Source organism: Crocodylus porosus, unplaced genomic scaffold (genome assembly GCF_001723895.1).
Source record: "Crocodylus porosus isolate Cpor-Errol unplaced genomic scaffold, CroPor_comp1, whole genome shotgun sequence".
Lineage (NCBI taxonomy): Eukaryota > Metazoa > Chordata > Crocodylia > Crocodylidae > Crocodylus > Crocodylus porosus.
Window position 1 is genome coordinate 2843172 of NW_017728937.1, and position 15881 is coordinate 2859052.

The following is a 15881-nucleotide window of genomic DNA, read 5'->3' on the forward strand; positions in this document are numbered from 1 at the left end:
CCGCAAGACTATCACATGGGGAGAAGGAGTGGCCCAGTTTCTGGGGATCTCCCTAGCTGCTCTCAACATCCACTCCTTCCTTCAGGAGTGGGGGTACCCCACAGTATTCTTGCAGGAGATATTGACAATTTCGGCCAATGAGCCTAATTTGCAGCTGGAGTGGGGAGGCAGGGTCTTTTTTAGTCACCTCTCGGCCACCTCTTATGGGGTGGCCACCTTGTTCTCCCCAGGCCCACAGCCAGAGGTTCTCCAGGATGTTGAGGTGGTACTGGGCCACTTGCTGCACCTCTGGATCCAAGTGCAGGGACTAGTTCTGAACCTTCTGAACATGTACGCCCTTGCAAAGGACCCAGAGTTGGCAGATATTTTTCACCAGGCAGCCACTTACATCAGCACCCTCAACCCTTGCGAGTGCCTGGTCCTTGGCAGGGACTTTAACATTACTCTAGATGCACGAGACTGGTCGGGCAGGGAGTGGAACCAGGCTGCCATAGGTGTCCTTGGGGAGATCCTGGTGGACTACTCCCTGGTGGACACCCTACGGGCCCCCACTTCCTTCACCTATGTCAGAGTGGAGGAGGAGCAAGTATGCCAGTCCTGGTTGGACCAGGTGTATATCTCTTTGCCACATTTTGCCCAGGCCCACTCCTCTGGCATCCAACTGACCCCTTTCAACAATCACCACCTTGTCTGGACCCTGATGGAGCCCATCCTGTTTAGGAGAGGGGTGTGTCAAGGCTGCCCACTGCCAAACCAGCTGTACATCTTGACCCTGGAGTCCTTCCTCATCTTCCTGTGGAGGCAGGGGGTGGGGTTGATGCTCCAAGAGCTGGTGGTGTGGCTGGGCCTGTCATTGCATGCCAACGATATACTGCTCACAGTCCAAGACTCAGGGAACCTGGCACAGGTGGAGGCCTGCCAGGAATTGTACTTGGCAGCCTCCTCTGCCTCAACTGATACTGTATGGCAGTCGCTGCAGGACCTGAAGAAAGATTGGGAGTGAACCCACCTGCCACCCATCACCCACAGCCAGGCCAAAGCTCTTGACCCAGTTGACTTACCCTTGACAGGGCCAGGGGCATCAGGAGCACCAGAGAGATGCTCTGGCCAGAAACCAGAGCATCCTTCCTAGAGGACCACTCCTAGGTTGTCTCCAGGCACGGACTGTGCCTTGCCCCACTGTTCTGCAACATGGGGTTTTTTTGGGTCTAATTTCGCTCCCATGCTGCAAATATGCAGTGCAGGGAACATTTGTTTGTTCCTGCATATGTGTCTTGCAGAGTCTCAAACCCCTTTGAGATGCTGCAAGATACACATGCGTGCTTGTCTGGACATGCCTAGAGAGTGCATTTAGGGGAAAAAAGGAAGCATGCAGATCAAATTGTCATCTTTTTCTTACAGTCTACTCTTTTTTTCTTATAGTCCACACTGATATTTCTACATGAGTCACCTCTGAGAATCTAGCAGGCGATTCAGGATTGATTGTAACCATTCTGTACATTTTTCTCTGATAGATCTTTGTGGATTTTATTGGGTAGTCAGATCTCTTTCCGAGGGCACTGACTTTTGATGTCTGGGAGGATTCACTTCTGGTCCTCAGCATATATGTGTGGTAACTGCAGGAACTTTGGAATCATAACTCTAATGGGTAGAGCTTTTGCATAGGGAGTGGGGGACTCATGTTCTGGGCTCCCCTCACCCAGAGAGGATTTGAACATGCATCTCCCACTTCCCAGAAAAGTGCTCTAACCACAAAGGCCTGGGCACTCACCAGCTCAATTCTGGAAGCTATGCCACTGGGCAGCCAAAAATGGAAGATATGCAAGGCCAAGGGGAAGACAGTAATCCAGAGGAAGTGTGGTTTAGAGGATTAATCTCTGAAAGAGAGGGGGCCTCAGATTCTTGCTCTATCCCCGTTGGGACTGTACTACTGCAGTTTATCCATTTTATCTAATGACTGTTAAATGCAAAGTGCAGAAAAGCTATTGGGTTAGTGGGTTATATAAATGCTCAATAGGCTAACTTCCACAGGAGATATGGAGGATTCCTTTGGCTCAGTCTAGCCTATGTGCAGGTGGGTAAGGCACCTTGCTGGGAAGTAAGACATGTGAACTCAAGGCTCTCTGGCTGTGGGGCGCCTAAAGCACTTTGAAGGCAAATTCTTTAATCCCACTGGGTTACTGGGCTAAAAAGGGTCTCTTTTCCTCATTTCAGGGGATTACGGTTATGTGCCTATTCAGGTAGAATAGGATATGAGGGAGCAATAACTCATAACTGTTACTCCAGCTGGGTGCGTCTACATGTGAAATTAATGCGTGTTAAGATTACTACATATTAAGATACAGTGCAGTAAACTGCACCCGGGAACACAGTGACATGTGCACCCACATTGGAAGCATATTTGCTTCCAATGGGAGCAGTTGAGACCAGGGTTGCTTCTGTGGCTCTGCTCCAGGCTCCCCCACCTCAGGCTGGCAGGGAACACTAGGATTAAGCCTGGGCTCTGGGGAGCAGAGACAGAGCTGTCCCAGAGTGCGGGACAGCTCCCAGCTGTGTAGAGCTCAGGATCTCAGCCTAGCTCTGTGAGCCTGGCTTGAAGCAATGCCCTGTGGCTGAGTGGCAGCAGCACCCTGAGCTCTTCCCTTGTTCTTTGTCTCCAGTCCCAGCACTGCTCAGTTCTCAGCTCCCCCCAGGAGCCATGAGCTGAGCTGCACTGTGACAGGGAAGCTGTCTTGTCTCTACAGCACCTGGCCAAGGACAGAGAGCTTCCCCGTCCCCTCAGAACTGCTACTGTCCACATAACATATGCCCCAGTTGGCTCCTGCTCCCCACCTGTGCCTGGGGGGAGCCAGAAGCTGAGCAGCTCCAGAAACAGGTAGAGATGTGGGTGAGTGAACAGCACCATACAGGGGAGGTAAGCAGTGCCAGTACCAGGGAAGATGCATCTCCCCCAAGTCCTGACACTTCTTACCCTCCCCCCGCATTTCCTCCAGTCCCAGCACTGCTCAGCTCCCAGCTCTCCGTGTGCATGGGCAGGGAGTGAGAGCCAACTGGGTCATGCTACATGGGCAGCAGCAAGGCTGAGGGGATGGGGAAGATCTCTGTCCTTGGGACAGACAGGTCCCCCATCCCCTCAGCAAGCCAAATATAATCTTTTTGTTTTAAAATAATAAGCTCAGGGTGTTGCTGCCACTTGACCACAGGGCATCGCCCCAAGCCAGCACCACTGAGCCGGGCTGTGGTCCTGAACTCTGCACTGGAGCTGTGGACAGCAACCCTGCCCCACCCCATGTGGCCCCTGCTGCCTAGGCTGACCAGGAACAAGTTGCTCCCAGTCAGTGTCTACACATATACTACTGTTCAGTAGGTAATGTGCCATTAATCTATTACCTGTTGGTACTAGCAAACAGCGCTTTAGCCTAATTTACTGAGCAGTATGTCCCATGCACATGTAGATGTTGACACTTTATTGCACATTAAATTAGCCTAATGCACAGTAAAGCAACTCATGTAGGCACACCTACTGAGAAAGTTTATTCCTGGATTGCTCCTAGCTAGATTACTGTAGCATGTTGGCCATGCCATCTGTAGTGTCTCTAGGAATTATATGTGATTCCAGTAATCCAGATTCAAGTGAAATGCTCTCCAGAATTGACTTGCCCTTCAAGGTATTTGAATTTATTTTTTGGCTTCAGACATGATTCACTAAACAAACTTAAAGAGAAATGGTCCGCTATCTTTAGGTTTTATGTTGCCAACTGATATAAGGCTATTACCTTTGAGCCAGTTCCAGCTTCAGAGATGTTAAAACCCACAAACCCCAGCCTTTTGTAATACTCAAAATAAACATCTAAAGAACTGTTTAATTCCTAATTTCAGAGATTTTGCAACATTTATATTCCTAGGTGTTTCTCTGTAATTTTAGTAACAAATTTGATGAAAGTATCTTGGTGAGATTTAAATATGTCTGAAGAAACATTGTCATTATCTTTTGAAGATAGACACTCTGCTTTGTCTGCTTCTTCCATGGCCTGGAAAGACATAATCAACAAGAAATAGACCTTTCTCTGCCCCATTTCTATTACCGGAGTCTATATCCTTCCAGAAATATCTGTGCCCACCTTTACTTCCCTTCTCCCTTAATTTTTCAAAGATTCTTCTTGCAACATAATTTTAAAGAGGAAAGTGTATTTACTTATAGAAATAAATAATATAGATGAGTTTCTAAGGAAGAGTTCTATTCCTGATATTTTCTCATTCTGAAAGGGAAGATGATCTACCCCATATTTTAGACCCTAGAAAACTTAAATACGCAAGTGAAAAATTCTATATGGCATTGTTAGTAGCCATTCTTTCTTCTTTATCTGCCACTTTGTTTGATGCCCTCAATCTAAAGGATTTTGATATTCTCATTTGATTAAAAAAAGGGACTATTTAAAATTCCAGGAAGGCAGTATCTTTTTTTAGTACCAGGTTTTATCTTCTTGATCAGCAGGAGTTCCAGTCTGACATGGGGATTGGTGGCATGGAGCTGCAATTTGCTGCCCATCTGCTCTGTAGTGCTCTCTACTGCTGATCTTGCTGCCCTCCAAAGTGAATGCAGTCAGCTAATTGCTGGGGGGGTGGGCAGAGAATCGCAGCCCACAGCCACAGCCACAGCCAGGTCACAATCTCTGGCCCTCAATGACAAAAGACTGGCAATATTTTCAAAAAGGGCCAGATCCAAACAAGGACTTAAGCACTGAGATTAGAAGTTAGGCAGAATTTGAGCACCTAAACCAAAAATTGCTACACTGAAACCCCCACTCAGCTGTCAACTCTGGAGGTCCCTAAACTCAATAGTCATTTAAGGCTTTTACATCCAAGTTCTCCAGGTACATAGGCAGGTGTAGATCCATAAGGGTTGTAGTGGAATGGTTGCACCCTTTTGGCTGTATGCAGGATGCACTCTGATATTCTGGAGTATCAGTGTAGCTCTTGCTAGGAGCTCTGCATGTTCTGGGAGCTCTACAAGCTCATTGGCTGGCTGGTTGACATGGGGCTGTCTGGAGTCCCTGCTTTCAAGCAACTCCACAGCCTGCTACTGTTCAACTCTTCCCCTCTCTTCTCCCCACCCCACATTTAATTCAGTACCAGGGGAGACGAGAAGACGGGACAGAGTGGAGGAGGCAGCAGAAGAAGCAGCACAGCCCCTGGGATCCACTTCCAGAGCTGCATGAGTAGTGGTGCCAGCTATTCCTCCCCCTTCTCTCCGCTGCTGAATTCAGAGGATGAGGTGGGGAGGAGGAATGGGAAGTGCAAAGAGCAGCAGGTTCCAGAGCTGCTTGAAGCTTGGACTTCATGCAGACCTTGCACTGACCAGCAGGTGAGGTCATGGAGCTCCTAGTAGAGGCAGAACTCCCAGCAGGAGCTCCCAGCTAGGAGAGCTCACTGGCATCCAGAATGAAAGTGAGGGGGTGCAGCCACACCCCCTTGGACTCTGTGGCACATGGGCAGTGAGCTTTCTTCACTGTGCATGCACCACACATGTGGAGGGGTGTGGCCACATCCCCATCACAGTCATCTTGGATCAGTTCATAGGGTAGGTCTATACCACTCAGTTTTGTTACCAAACAGTGCCATGGTGATGCACATTACTTCCCAAACTGGAAACAGCTTACCTAGAGTGTTACTTGCACACTAATAAACTATGGCTGGCTGTCCTCATTTTTTCCTATTGGCTAATTTGGGGTAGTTCCCAACTCAGTGTACTGGTTCTTGTGGATCTTATTGTGTGTTGCCTGTCTTTCCCTATACTTTATACAGTGCCTAAGTGCCTAACACAGGGTTCTGAATTCCACTTTGGTGGCCAGGGACCTAAAAGTTAGATGTTGCAATGCTCAACACTTCATCTCATGGGTATGCTTGAAGAGCTAGGTCCAAATGTCATGCAGTAGTAGCTACCTATATTTGTCTAAGGTTACATTTCTGCCCTTACCTGATTGGCAATACAAAAATTGTGCAGGTACTCTAGAAAGTTGTATTTAGAAGCAGGACAGCATATACACATTAGGACTACCAAACATCTGAGCAATCTCTTTTGTAGAAAAGGGAATGGGATGGCGATTTAATAATGAAGGGAAAGAGAATATTTGAAAAGGAGTGCAAGGCAATAAGGAAGCATATTCAGAGGAGAAGGCAGCCAGTGGCACCAAAGAGCCAGATTACAAAAGAGTCTCTTTTCTTTATAGAGTTATTAATACACTAAAGCACTGGCATTTTTTAAATAGTACATCATGTTATATTTTAAAAGTATATAAACCTTAGTGTAAAGGGATTTTTATCCATTTTCTTTCCTATTTATTATTTTCACCAGTTCATTTTTCTTTCTATAGTTTCTGTTTGCTCCTTTTATCGTTTTCTATGGATCTATCCATTTTCCCACTTTCCCACTATTCTGCTTTATCCCTGATCTCTCTTTTTCTCCGTTTTTCATAGGTCTTCCTTTCAACAATCACTTCTTTTTAATCTCCTTCTCCAGGATCAGTCAATTTCATTTTCTCTTCCATGGCTCTTGTAGCTTTTCCCTAAATCAGTGGCTTTCAAACATCCTAAAGTCATAGAACCCTTTCATCTCACTTCTGCTGTGGAACCCCTACCCTTGGTTTTGCATGCCATGCAGCCTGACATGAAACCAGGCAACCCACCATGGTAATGGTGGATGCCATTAACCCCTGTCTCTTTGCTAAACCCCTGATGACCTGTCATGGAACCTGAGGTTCTGTGGAACAATTTGCCATAAGCAGATCTCCTCATAGATTACAGGGCTATATTCAAAACTTTTCAGCCACTTTCTGGTCTAACTGCAGCCACATTTTGTAATGATTACAGCTTCCTTGAATTCAAGGAGCATGTAAGAATCTTTAGTATCTTTCTACACTGCCACTTACGGTGATTTCATCTTGTATTCTGTAAGTGGAAAGATCTCTATGGCTGCTTGCAGATGTTCAAAAAACACCAAACACACTTTACTGAAAGCAGCAGTGCATTACTTTGACTCAGTCCCCCAGCATAGATAGAGTATAGATCAGGCACTTCAGCAGGGCTTTTTGGCACTTTTAGTTAAAGCTGATTCAATCAGCTATTAGACAAAAGCACCAAAAAAGCCCCACTAACGTGCCCAATATTTTAGATGTTGGGCAAGTTGGGTCCAACTAACGGGTTGCCTCTTCTGGGCATCCTCTGAGCTCAGTGTGGGAAGACACCAAATTTAAAGTGAAGTACCATTTTGTTTTGTTTTTTTTAACATCTGCAAGCAGCCATCAGACCTACCACCATCATCATTAGATTTCACTTGTGATTACATACTTATTTGATAATTCTAGATTTTTTTAATAGTTTGGTATGATTGATTAGCTAGATCCCATTTTCCTAGAATATAATAAAAAGTATGTTGGCTCTAATCACTGTTTGGTGAAACATGGTTTTGGATGCATTTAGTAAATATACAGTAGCTTAATTTACCTAAGCTTTTGTATAAGAATATTGTAAGGTAATATTAAGAAAGTATCTCTTATTGTTAAAATGGCAAAGTACATTTAATTGGTGTCTACAATTGTTTCGGTCAATATTTACCTTATTTACCGATTATTATACCAAGCAAAATTAATTCATTATAAAAAAAAGTCACCAAATAATTATTTTCTTAAAATTCATTTGCAGGAACAAGTTTCTGAAGATATGTCATTTTATAGTATTCACAGATGAATTTGAGTATGCAAGTCACATTGTAACATTGTTAAACGTATTTCCTATGATAATTAATTACTTGCCGGCCTACCATGACCAGCTTCTTCAACAACTGAAAATTTCAAACTACTATTTCCTTGGGTTGTATATGCTTGAGGCATTATTAAAGGTAGTGTATCTTTTTTTTTCTATTAATGGTAATATTTTTCATATTCCCCATAAAATGCAGAATTCCTTTTTAAAAATACTTAAATGCTTCATGATAATTCTTTTAAATGTAAAAGACAGAAAATGTCTGTCTCTTGTCTATTTCTTGCCCAGTTGTTTCCCTAATAATTTAATGAGTATTCTTTAAGTTGCTTAGAATTTTTTTTCAGTGCAACTTAAAAGCAAAATCAATTTTTGTGCTGAGCTTATGAATGTTCATTCCTTTTTTGTATACAGCTGCATTATTCTGTGCTCTGTCATTACAGCTGTGTTCTGTGTATGACAGTTTAGAAGTACTCGATATTTCTTAATACTGATAATATTCAGCAGCTTCCTATGAAGCAATAATAAAATGCTTCTAAAAGACACAATAATAAAGAAACATATCTGAGTTTCATCCCAGTTTATATACATTAGTAGTGGACCAGATCTTCCTTATAAATAGCGTCTTTACGTGACCTCTACACGTCTCAGCTCTTGGGATGTGATGGCAATTAATAGCTCTGATGGTGGAAATTTCCTAGTAATTTGGTGAGTGCTTATACACTTGTATGTTTCTTCCATGCTGTTCCTGAACAAACTAAGAGAGAGAGAGAGAGAGAGATGGGGAGAGAGAGACAGAGAAACTATAAAGCAGGCATGGTTTTCTGCTCGTCTCTGTTCCTTCCAACTATGACAACACATCAAATGGAAATTTTGGGGGTGCTGATCTGGCTTGGATTCACCTCAAAAGTCAGTATCTCAAATAATTGCTGACCATAGCCACAGCTCTCTTAATTAACTTTCTTATAAAATACAGGTTTCCCTTGATTTATGTGGTATGTGCATTCCCAGAGAACAGCGCATAAATTGAATTTGCATAAAGCAAACCCACTTTATAATGTAACAAGTAGGGATATGTTCCCATGGTAGTGAGGGAGGGAGGGATTGAGGCTGACACTAGGGAGGGGGTGGAGGGAGGGGTGCAGCACAACCCATTGGCAGCTCCTGGGGTTGCAGCTGGCAGCAAAGCACAGGAACTGTGAGTAGGTGTGGGGCATGGCTCTTGTTGCTACGTATCCCCCAGGAGGGCTGCAGGCTGGAGGGCTATGCTGGGCTCTTCCTGGGGGGGACGCAGGCCCCTGGATCTGTGCATGGGACAATAACAGGCTGCCACTGCAGGATGGGGCTAGTGGCACCACCAGGTTCTCCCCAGCGCTTAGCAGGCAGCTTGGGGCAGCCATGGCAAATTTTTGGGAGCAACAACCCTCTTCTCAGTGCAACCACCTCATTCCTACAACCAAGGCTGGGGCCGGTGGCAGCACTGGGCTGTTCTAGGAACTCCAGGAAGAGTGGAAGCAGCACTGGGAGGCAAGCTGCTGCCACCCCAAAATTCACCATAGCCTGCTGTTGTCCCATGTGCAGATCTGGGGGCCTGTGCATCCCCCCAAGGAGGAACCCCAGGAGGGCCCAGGTTTGGCAGGGGCTCTATGGAGCCAAGCTGGCTCCCCCCTCTCCCTGCTGGTGCAGCCCAGCTCCATAGAGCCCCCACCAGCCCATGCCCCACGCTGGGCCCCTGCCAGCACTGGCCCTGGTGCACCAGTCCTGTGATCCTGCCCAGATGTTGCTGCGTTCTGCGTGCCCGCTCGCTGCCATGCCCCTGCTGCCTGCCGCAGGTATTTCCCTGCTTTTCTGCCTACATCTGCTACTGCTCCAGCACCATGTGGTTCCTGGCTCCAGCACTGGGTGCCAGACTCAGCAGGCACCAGCCCAGCCCCCGTGATTCTCAGCTGGCTTTGTGCGATGCTGGCCAGGCCAGTCCAGTTCCTGCTGTGTTGTGTGGTCTCAGCTGCACAGCTAGGATGTGGTGCTAGAGTGGCGAGTGGAGGGGGATGAGGAAGCGGCATGAGAAGGGCAGCAGTGGCAGAAGGGAGGGGGAAGTGGCATTGAGCAGGAGCACGGGACCCATGCCAGTGCCCTGGGGCCAGGAGCAGTAGGAGTGCAGAACCCAGGCTTAAAGAAGTGCTGGTGGGGGTTCTGCCTGCCGTAGGGGGGGAGGAGAGGCGGGCTGTGGACAAACCCTCCTCCATGCATGCCACAACCCTCCCCAGCCACCCTCCCCCCACACACATCCCCCCACAAACGCCATACCCCACACATCCACACACATCCATATGCTCCTCCACCCCACACACACACACTCCCCTACCCCCCACATACCCACAAACCTATACCCAGTCACTCACCCCCACCCTCCCACAATATACAAAAGTAAGACTTCATTTTAAGCTATTATACAATCACCTCTATGTACACTACACAAACACATGTAAATCAGGATCAAAATAGTTTTTGAAATGAAATTAATGAATGTTGTAGTACACTTTTGATTTTTAGAATATCATTTGCAATTTTTCTGGTTCTGAGATGGCAAACCCCCTTGCTGAAAGGAGTACTTCTGGGGGGCAAGGGAGGGACTTTTGGTGGCAAAAGTGAGGGGTTAGGGGGTGGGACTTCCAGTCCCAAGATGGCAACCGGGAGCAGGCCACTTGTCAAGGGGTGAGATTACCCTTGCAGCCCTGGATAGGCTGCCAAAACTCAGTAAGCAGCCCTCTACCCAAAATAATTACCTGCTCCTTTGCTAAACCAATGCATGCTGCAGTGTGCCATATAAACATACCCTGACCATTAGTGAGAGTGGGTTTATCAATCTAGAGTTGTAGTGTGCGAAGATGCGTTATACAGGCAACCCCCACTCAATGCTGTTTCACTTAGCACTATTTCACTACCACGCTCATTTGAAATTCATACCTGATTTTACTTAGTGCTCAGCAAGTTTCGTTATAACGCTTGTGGTCACCATCTTGGGTCATTAAAAACAATTGCGGTCACAATCTTGGGTCATCAAGTACTTTCAGTTTCGCTTAATGCTTGTTTCACTTAACACTCATTTTTTCAGGAACCAATTAAGAGTGCTAAGCAGGGGTTTCCTGTAGTTATTTTCAGATCTGAATAAAAGTTTAATATACCCTTTTATTTGTTTTTGTCAGGTAAATAAAGTAGTGAATTGAAATAAATATTGCATATTATTAATCAAAACAGGCTCTAACCATGGGGAAGACCTACATCTTTTACCACTGGAACCAATTTGACATGTTAATCATAATAATTGGACTCATAGATATCTTTATTATTAACACAGTTAAATCAGTTCACACATCATACCATGTGATTAACGCTATCAGGGTATTCCGGATTGTTCGTCTTATTAGAATTCTTCGTCTTTTGAAGGTAAGAATAGTTTTCATAATTTTTATCAAGGTATTATACAATCATGAAGGGATTTTTGTTTGTTTATTTGTTTAATGATCAGTAAAATGATAGTGTTCCCAGGTTTCACCATTTAAATGTGTTTGTCTTTTCCTTGATGTGAATAGTATCCCAACACATATCATTTTGATTATGTTTCATAAAAATCTTTTCTCCTATCCTGTTTGTTCTGCCGTTTGAGAGAAGTCAAACAGTTTTATCATTGCTGGCCAGTAATAGGTTTTCTTTTGGTTTTCCTAATTAATAATTGTTGAAGAAAGTTTTGCTCACCATTTTTACCACAAAATTCTTGTATTTGTTTGCAGAGTTAAGCAACCTTTTTCTTCCTTTATTTGTTTGGCCACCATTTCAAAAAGTTTACACTTAATATGCATACAATGCATGTGCTTCATGTACTCGCAAGAAAAAAACTTGTGTTTTGTTGAAGATTGTTCTTACCAGATTCAGCAGTCACAATATGACTAGGTTGAGGTGGGGAGAAGACTAATTTTTCCATCAAAAATCCTGAGAAAGGTTCTTTTTCTTCAGGCTTTGTGACTTATTATAATACAACTTTTTTATTTCTACACTCAGATCATCTTTCAATCTGTGAAAATCCCTAGTAGCAGGATGATGCCACTAAATTTATAAAATCCCAAAACACATGACTAACGTTATCAAGAGCCAGATTTCTCATGAATATTTCAGCTGCATTCTGCTCTTAATAACCATCACCCTTTATCTGAAAATTAAGTTAAATAGTTCCCCTGATGCTCAGTATTCAAAAACTTCTTTGGGAAATAAGACATCCCACAGATTGATTTATGTTGCATTCAGTCTAATGTTGAATGCTACGTTTTCTACCTAGAAACAAGAACAGAAAGATACTCTGCAGATTTCTTCTCTCAGTTTTCCAGTACACATTCCTACCCTTATCTTTACTTCCTCTGCTCCTTCGCAGGGTGAGGCAGGAAGAAAACTAGATGATACTCAACATTTCTACGATCTTCAGTTCTGGTGTTGCAATCTCCTGGCTGTGGCTGAACATCTAATACTGCTTCCATCAATCATGCTTTAAATTCTCATTCAGAAGGAAGATTGTATAGTACAGTTAAATGTTGCTTTCTTTCAGTGGTAGCATCAATTCTTGACTCTTGGTGCAGAAAAATGGCAATCATTAAGTCTTCACAAAAGCTCAAGCTTTATTTTTAATGCTTTATAGTTAATCCACTTATCACATAAATATCTGATATTTAAAATTGAAACACTTTTCAATTCCAACTTCTAGTCAGGCCTCTGTGCCTTAATCTAGTTTGGTGACTTTTCTTGTGCAATGGGTAGTTTTAATTGATGAAGTCCAGCTTGTCCATGTCTTAAATGAAAGCATACATGGCATCTGTTTTTTGTCAAATGACTGCTTCTTTGCTCATCCTTTTTTAATTTCTCAGAAACTTCCTGTGTTTTGTGCCTGCTAAAGAGGAAGGTGACAGCTTTGTGAGATTTACATTTTATTTTTAATTCACTTATTAATATTCTATTTGAATTTGCCTCTATTTATCCTTTCTATTTTCTGTCTTTTAAAGAGGCCTCTGTGGTCAGTATTGCCTCTGCCACTCATGTCCACAAGATTCAGGTTTGGAGAATTCATTCCCCTTCCTTGTTTTCTTTTTCAGTAAAGTTTTTCTTTGCCTTTACTTTTTAGCTGTAGGGGACCATCCTTTGATCTCAAACCTGTCATTTGAAGGCGGGAGTTCATTTATCTGATATCTTCAGCATCCTTCCTTTTGGAACAATGTAAACTTTTTTTCTCCTCATATAAAGTGGACAAATGCAGCAACACATATTGACTTTTCTGTGTCAGCCCTTTAAACATGTTTACTGCCTATTTTGCAATGCAAGCTTTGCTGTCATGATGCAGAAGCAAATTGGAGCTCTTGATGCTGTGAGATCATCATTTGTCTCAGTACAGGGGAAGACTCAGTACAGGTACCTGGAAGACTTGACTAATTGGCAGTTTATTTCTGAACATGTGTACCCACAGATCTGTCTTCACTCAGTGCACCTACTTACTGTTAGAACCAAAGAAGAGTATCTTTTCTCATCAGTGGAGCAGCTAATGAACTGAATTTTTAAGAATTCTGGCCAGTCTTGCATACTGAAAGAAAAATAATTATTCTTTTCGTGAATTGTATTAAAAGTATTAAACATGCAGGAGTAAAATAAAAACAAAAAAATTACTGAGGATAAGACTACTAGAAATTATATCAAACATTTAAAGGTTAACAATGTAACTATCAATACTAGGACAAGATAGCACCAGTTGAACACGCTAAAGACAATATTTGTGTAAAATCATCCATCCAGTCAATCCATTTAACTCAGTTAATAATCGATTCTGAATACTAAAACAGAAAGTTGCAGGCACCAGATGTTAATTTAATTGTAGGTCACAAAAAACTTTTACTTGAAGCAGTGACAATCTACAGCTTAGAGTCTTTGCAGAGGAGCTGAATTCTGGAAATTAACCCCATAACTACAGCAGTTAACCTTTTTATTTTTCTGATTTCCATGACATAAATAAAAACAGGCTTTGTGAGATACTATAATAAGAGAAAGTTTAAGAGAACTTTCACTAAACAATGGCAGTCTAGGATATACATGCTGTTCTTAGTATTGACATAAATCTAAGTTAAATTTACAAAATATAAATACACTTTAAGAATTCTAATTCAGAAAGTTCCCATTTCTCTTGAATCATTTATTTTATATATTTGGTTATTTGGTTTGCCAGATATATGTTATGTCAATATTATATATTTCAGATTGTGATACCAAAATTGATATACCTGTTGAATAAACAAATAAACAAACAGCTAACCTTTAGGTATGATATTGCCAAAGGATATGTTCAAGGTGAAGAAGATACAAAATATTTAATTGAACAGATTGCTGGTCATGAGTCTATTTCCCAGGTGAGGGAAAACACTAGCTAGGGTAAGAAAAGCTTTAAATGTGCATTTTGGAAATCTTAACCTGTATTATTACAAAAGTTATAAACTCACAAATTCACGATCACAATTTATTCCCTACCTAAATGAAGATGTTAGAATAATCAGACACTTGGACATTTGGCTGGGATGGTTTAGTTAGGGATGATCCTGGCTTGAGCAAGGGGCTAGACTAGATAATCTTGTGAGGTCCCTTCCAGCTCTGTTTTCCTATAACCCTATGATCCATCAGGCTCTGGGGAACCTTAAAGGGGAAAAGACTTGTTAAAAAACTTAATCTGTTGTTAAAAAATAAGTTCTAGCAAAACTGACCCAACTCTGGGAAATTCATGCTGCTTCTCTGTAAAGAATGATGAAGCTGCTTCTCCACTATGAACAATGCAGAACTCCTGTATTTGAACCCTATGTCATGTCAGGGGGACTGCTGCTGCTTTAACTATGATGAACACTGAGGTGGCCAAGCCCCTGTCAGAGCCACATTTCTGATAGCAGATGATGTTATTCTGCAACCAGATCTATACCAGCTTTACCCCATGGAAGAAGATTTGAGACTTTTTTCTGCCAGCAGCAATGTGTACATGCAAGCTTTTGCCAACAAAGCTACATAGTTTATGAGGAGTACTCTTTTCCCACCTGTGGCCAACTTCTCTGCCAGCAGAACCTTGTCGAGAGGGTCTGGTTGACTCAGACCTTGTCTAAGGGTGTCAACTGGACTCTGATGACCTTCTGCCTTAATAGCTCAGGCTAACCCTAACTCTTTCATTTCTACCAACCACCTACATTAGTTTGACAAACTTTACTTGTATTTGTAGTAAAATGTGAAAAAAAAATTTACTTTCCTAATAGAAATTGCATTTGCCTTTGTTTTACAGGAAATAAATAAAATTATGGAAAAGAACAAACAAGATGCAATGAAAGAGCTAGGTAAATAAAAATATTATAGATTACAAAATATATATCACTCATCTGTAGATAACTTTGAATCAGAAAAATGATTACTCAACTGTAACTGGATTTGAGATAATTATCAGTATAGATGTATGAGAGTCATCCTTTCTCTCCACTTCTTTGGAATCTAAGTACAGAATTTGAAATATCAAAAGAAGCTGAGAAATAGATTAGCAGAGTGGGAGGGTTTTGCCTGTGCCAGTGTTGAGGCCTGGCAGCAAGGAGCTATCAGGGCCAGACAGCTTCCAGCTGGACTTGTACAACTGCTGCTAATTCCTGTTCTCCTGGCTCTGGTCCAACATGGGTCAGGTGGCTTTAGCAGTGTGTAAGCTACAAGGTGCGGGGAGGGAACAGGACTTTCCCCATGCCCAAGCTGGAGACAGGCTGTTAGGAGCTGCCCACATTGCCACTGCTTCTTCTAGCCCCCTGTTCCTTGGCTGTGCCATGGGTGCAGTTTCCAGCCAGTGGGGAGCTATGACAGGACCAAGCATCTACAAACTGTGTCCATGCGGCTACTGCTTCCCCCCTTCCTCCATTTGTGGCAAAGGCACAGCCTCCAGGCAGTGGGGAGCTATGCTGGGGCACGGCAGCTTCCACCTGTACCTGTGTTGCAGCTGGTGGAGGGGATGGGGATGTGGTGGTAGTGCAGACACAATTTGCAGATGCCTGGAAAGTGAACCAGCATGAAGGAGCAGGTAACTG

General features: G+C 43.2%; 1 protein-coding gene across 1 annotated transcript in view; it reads left to right on the plus strand.

Moving 5' to 3' along the window:
- Window positions 1–15881, plus strand: part of LOC109318189 (sodium/hydrogen exchanger 10-like) — a 206155-nt gene that overhangs the window by 108393 nt on the left and 81881 nt on the right. Inside the window, exons 15-18 of the mRNA XM_019547271.1 lie at window positions 7702–7897; window positions 11017–11205; window positions 14046–14195; window positions 15104–15155. Of these exons, the coding sequence (XP_019402816.1) occupies window positions 7702–7897; window positions 11017–11205; window positions 14046–14195; window positions 15104–15155 (587 nt within the window). The remainder of the gene's footprint in view (window positions 1–7701; window positions 7898–11016; window positions 11206–14045; window positions 14196–15103; window positions 15156–15881) is intronic.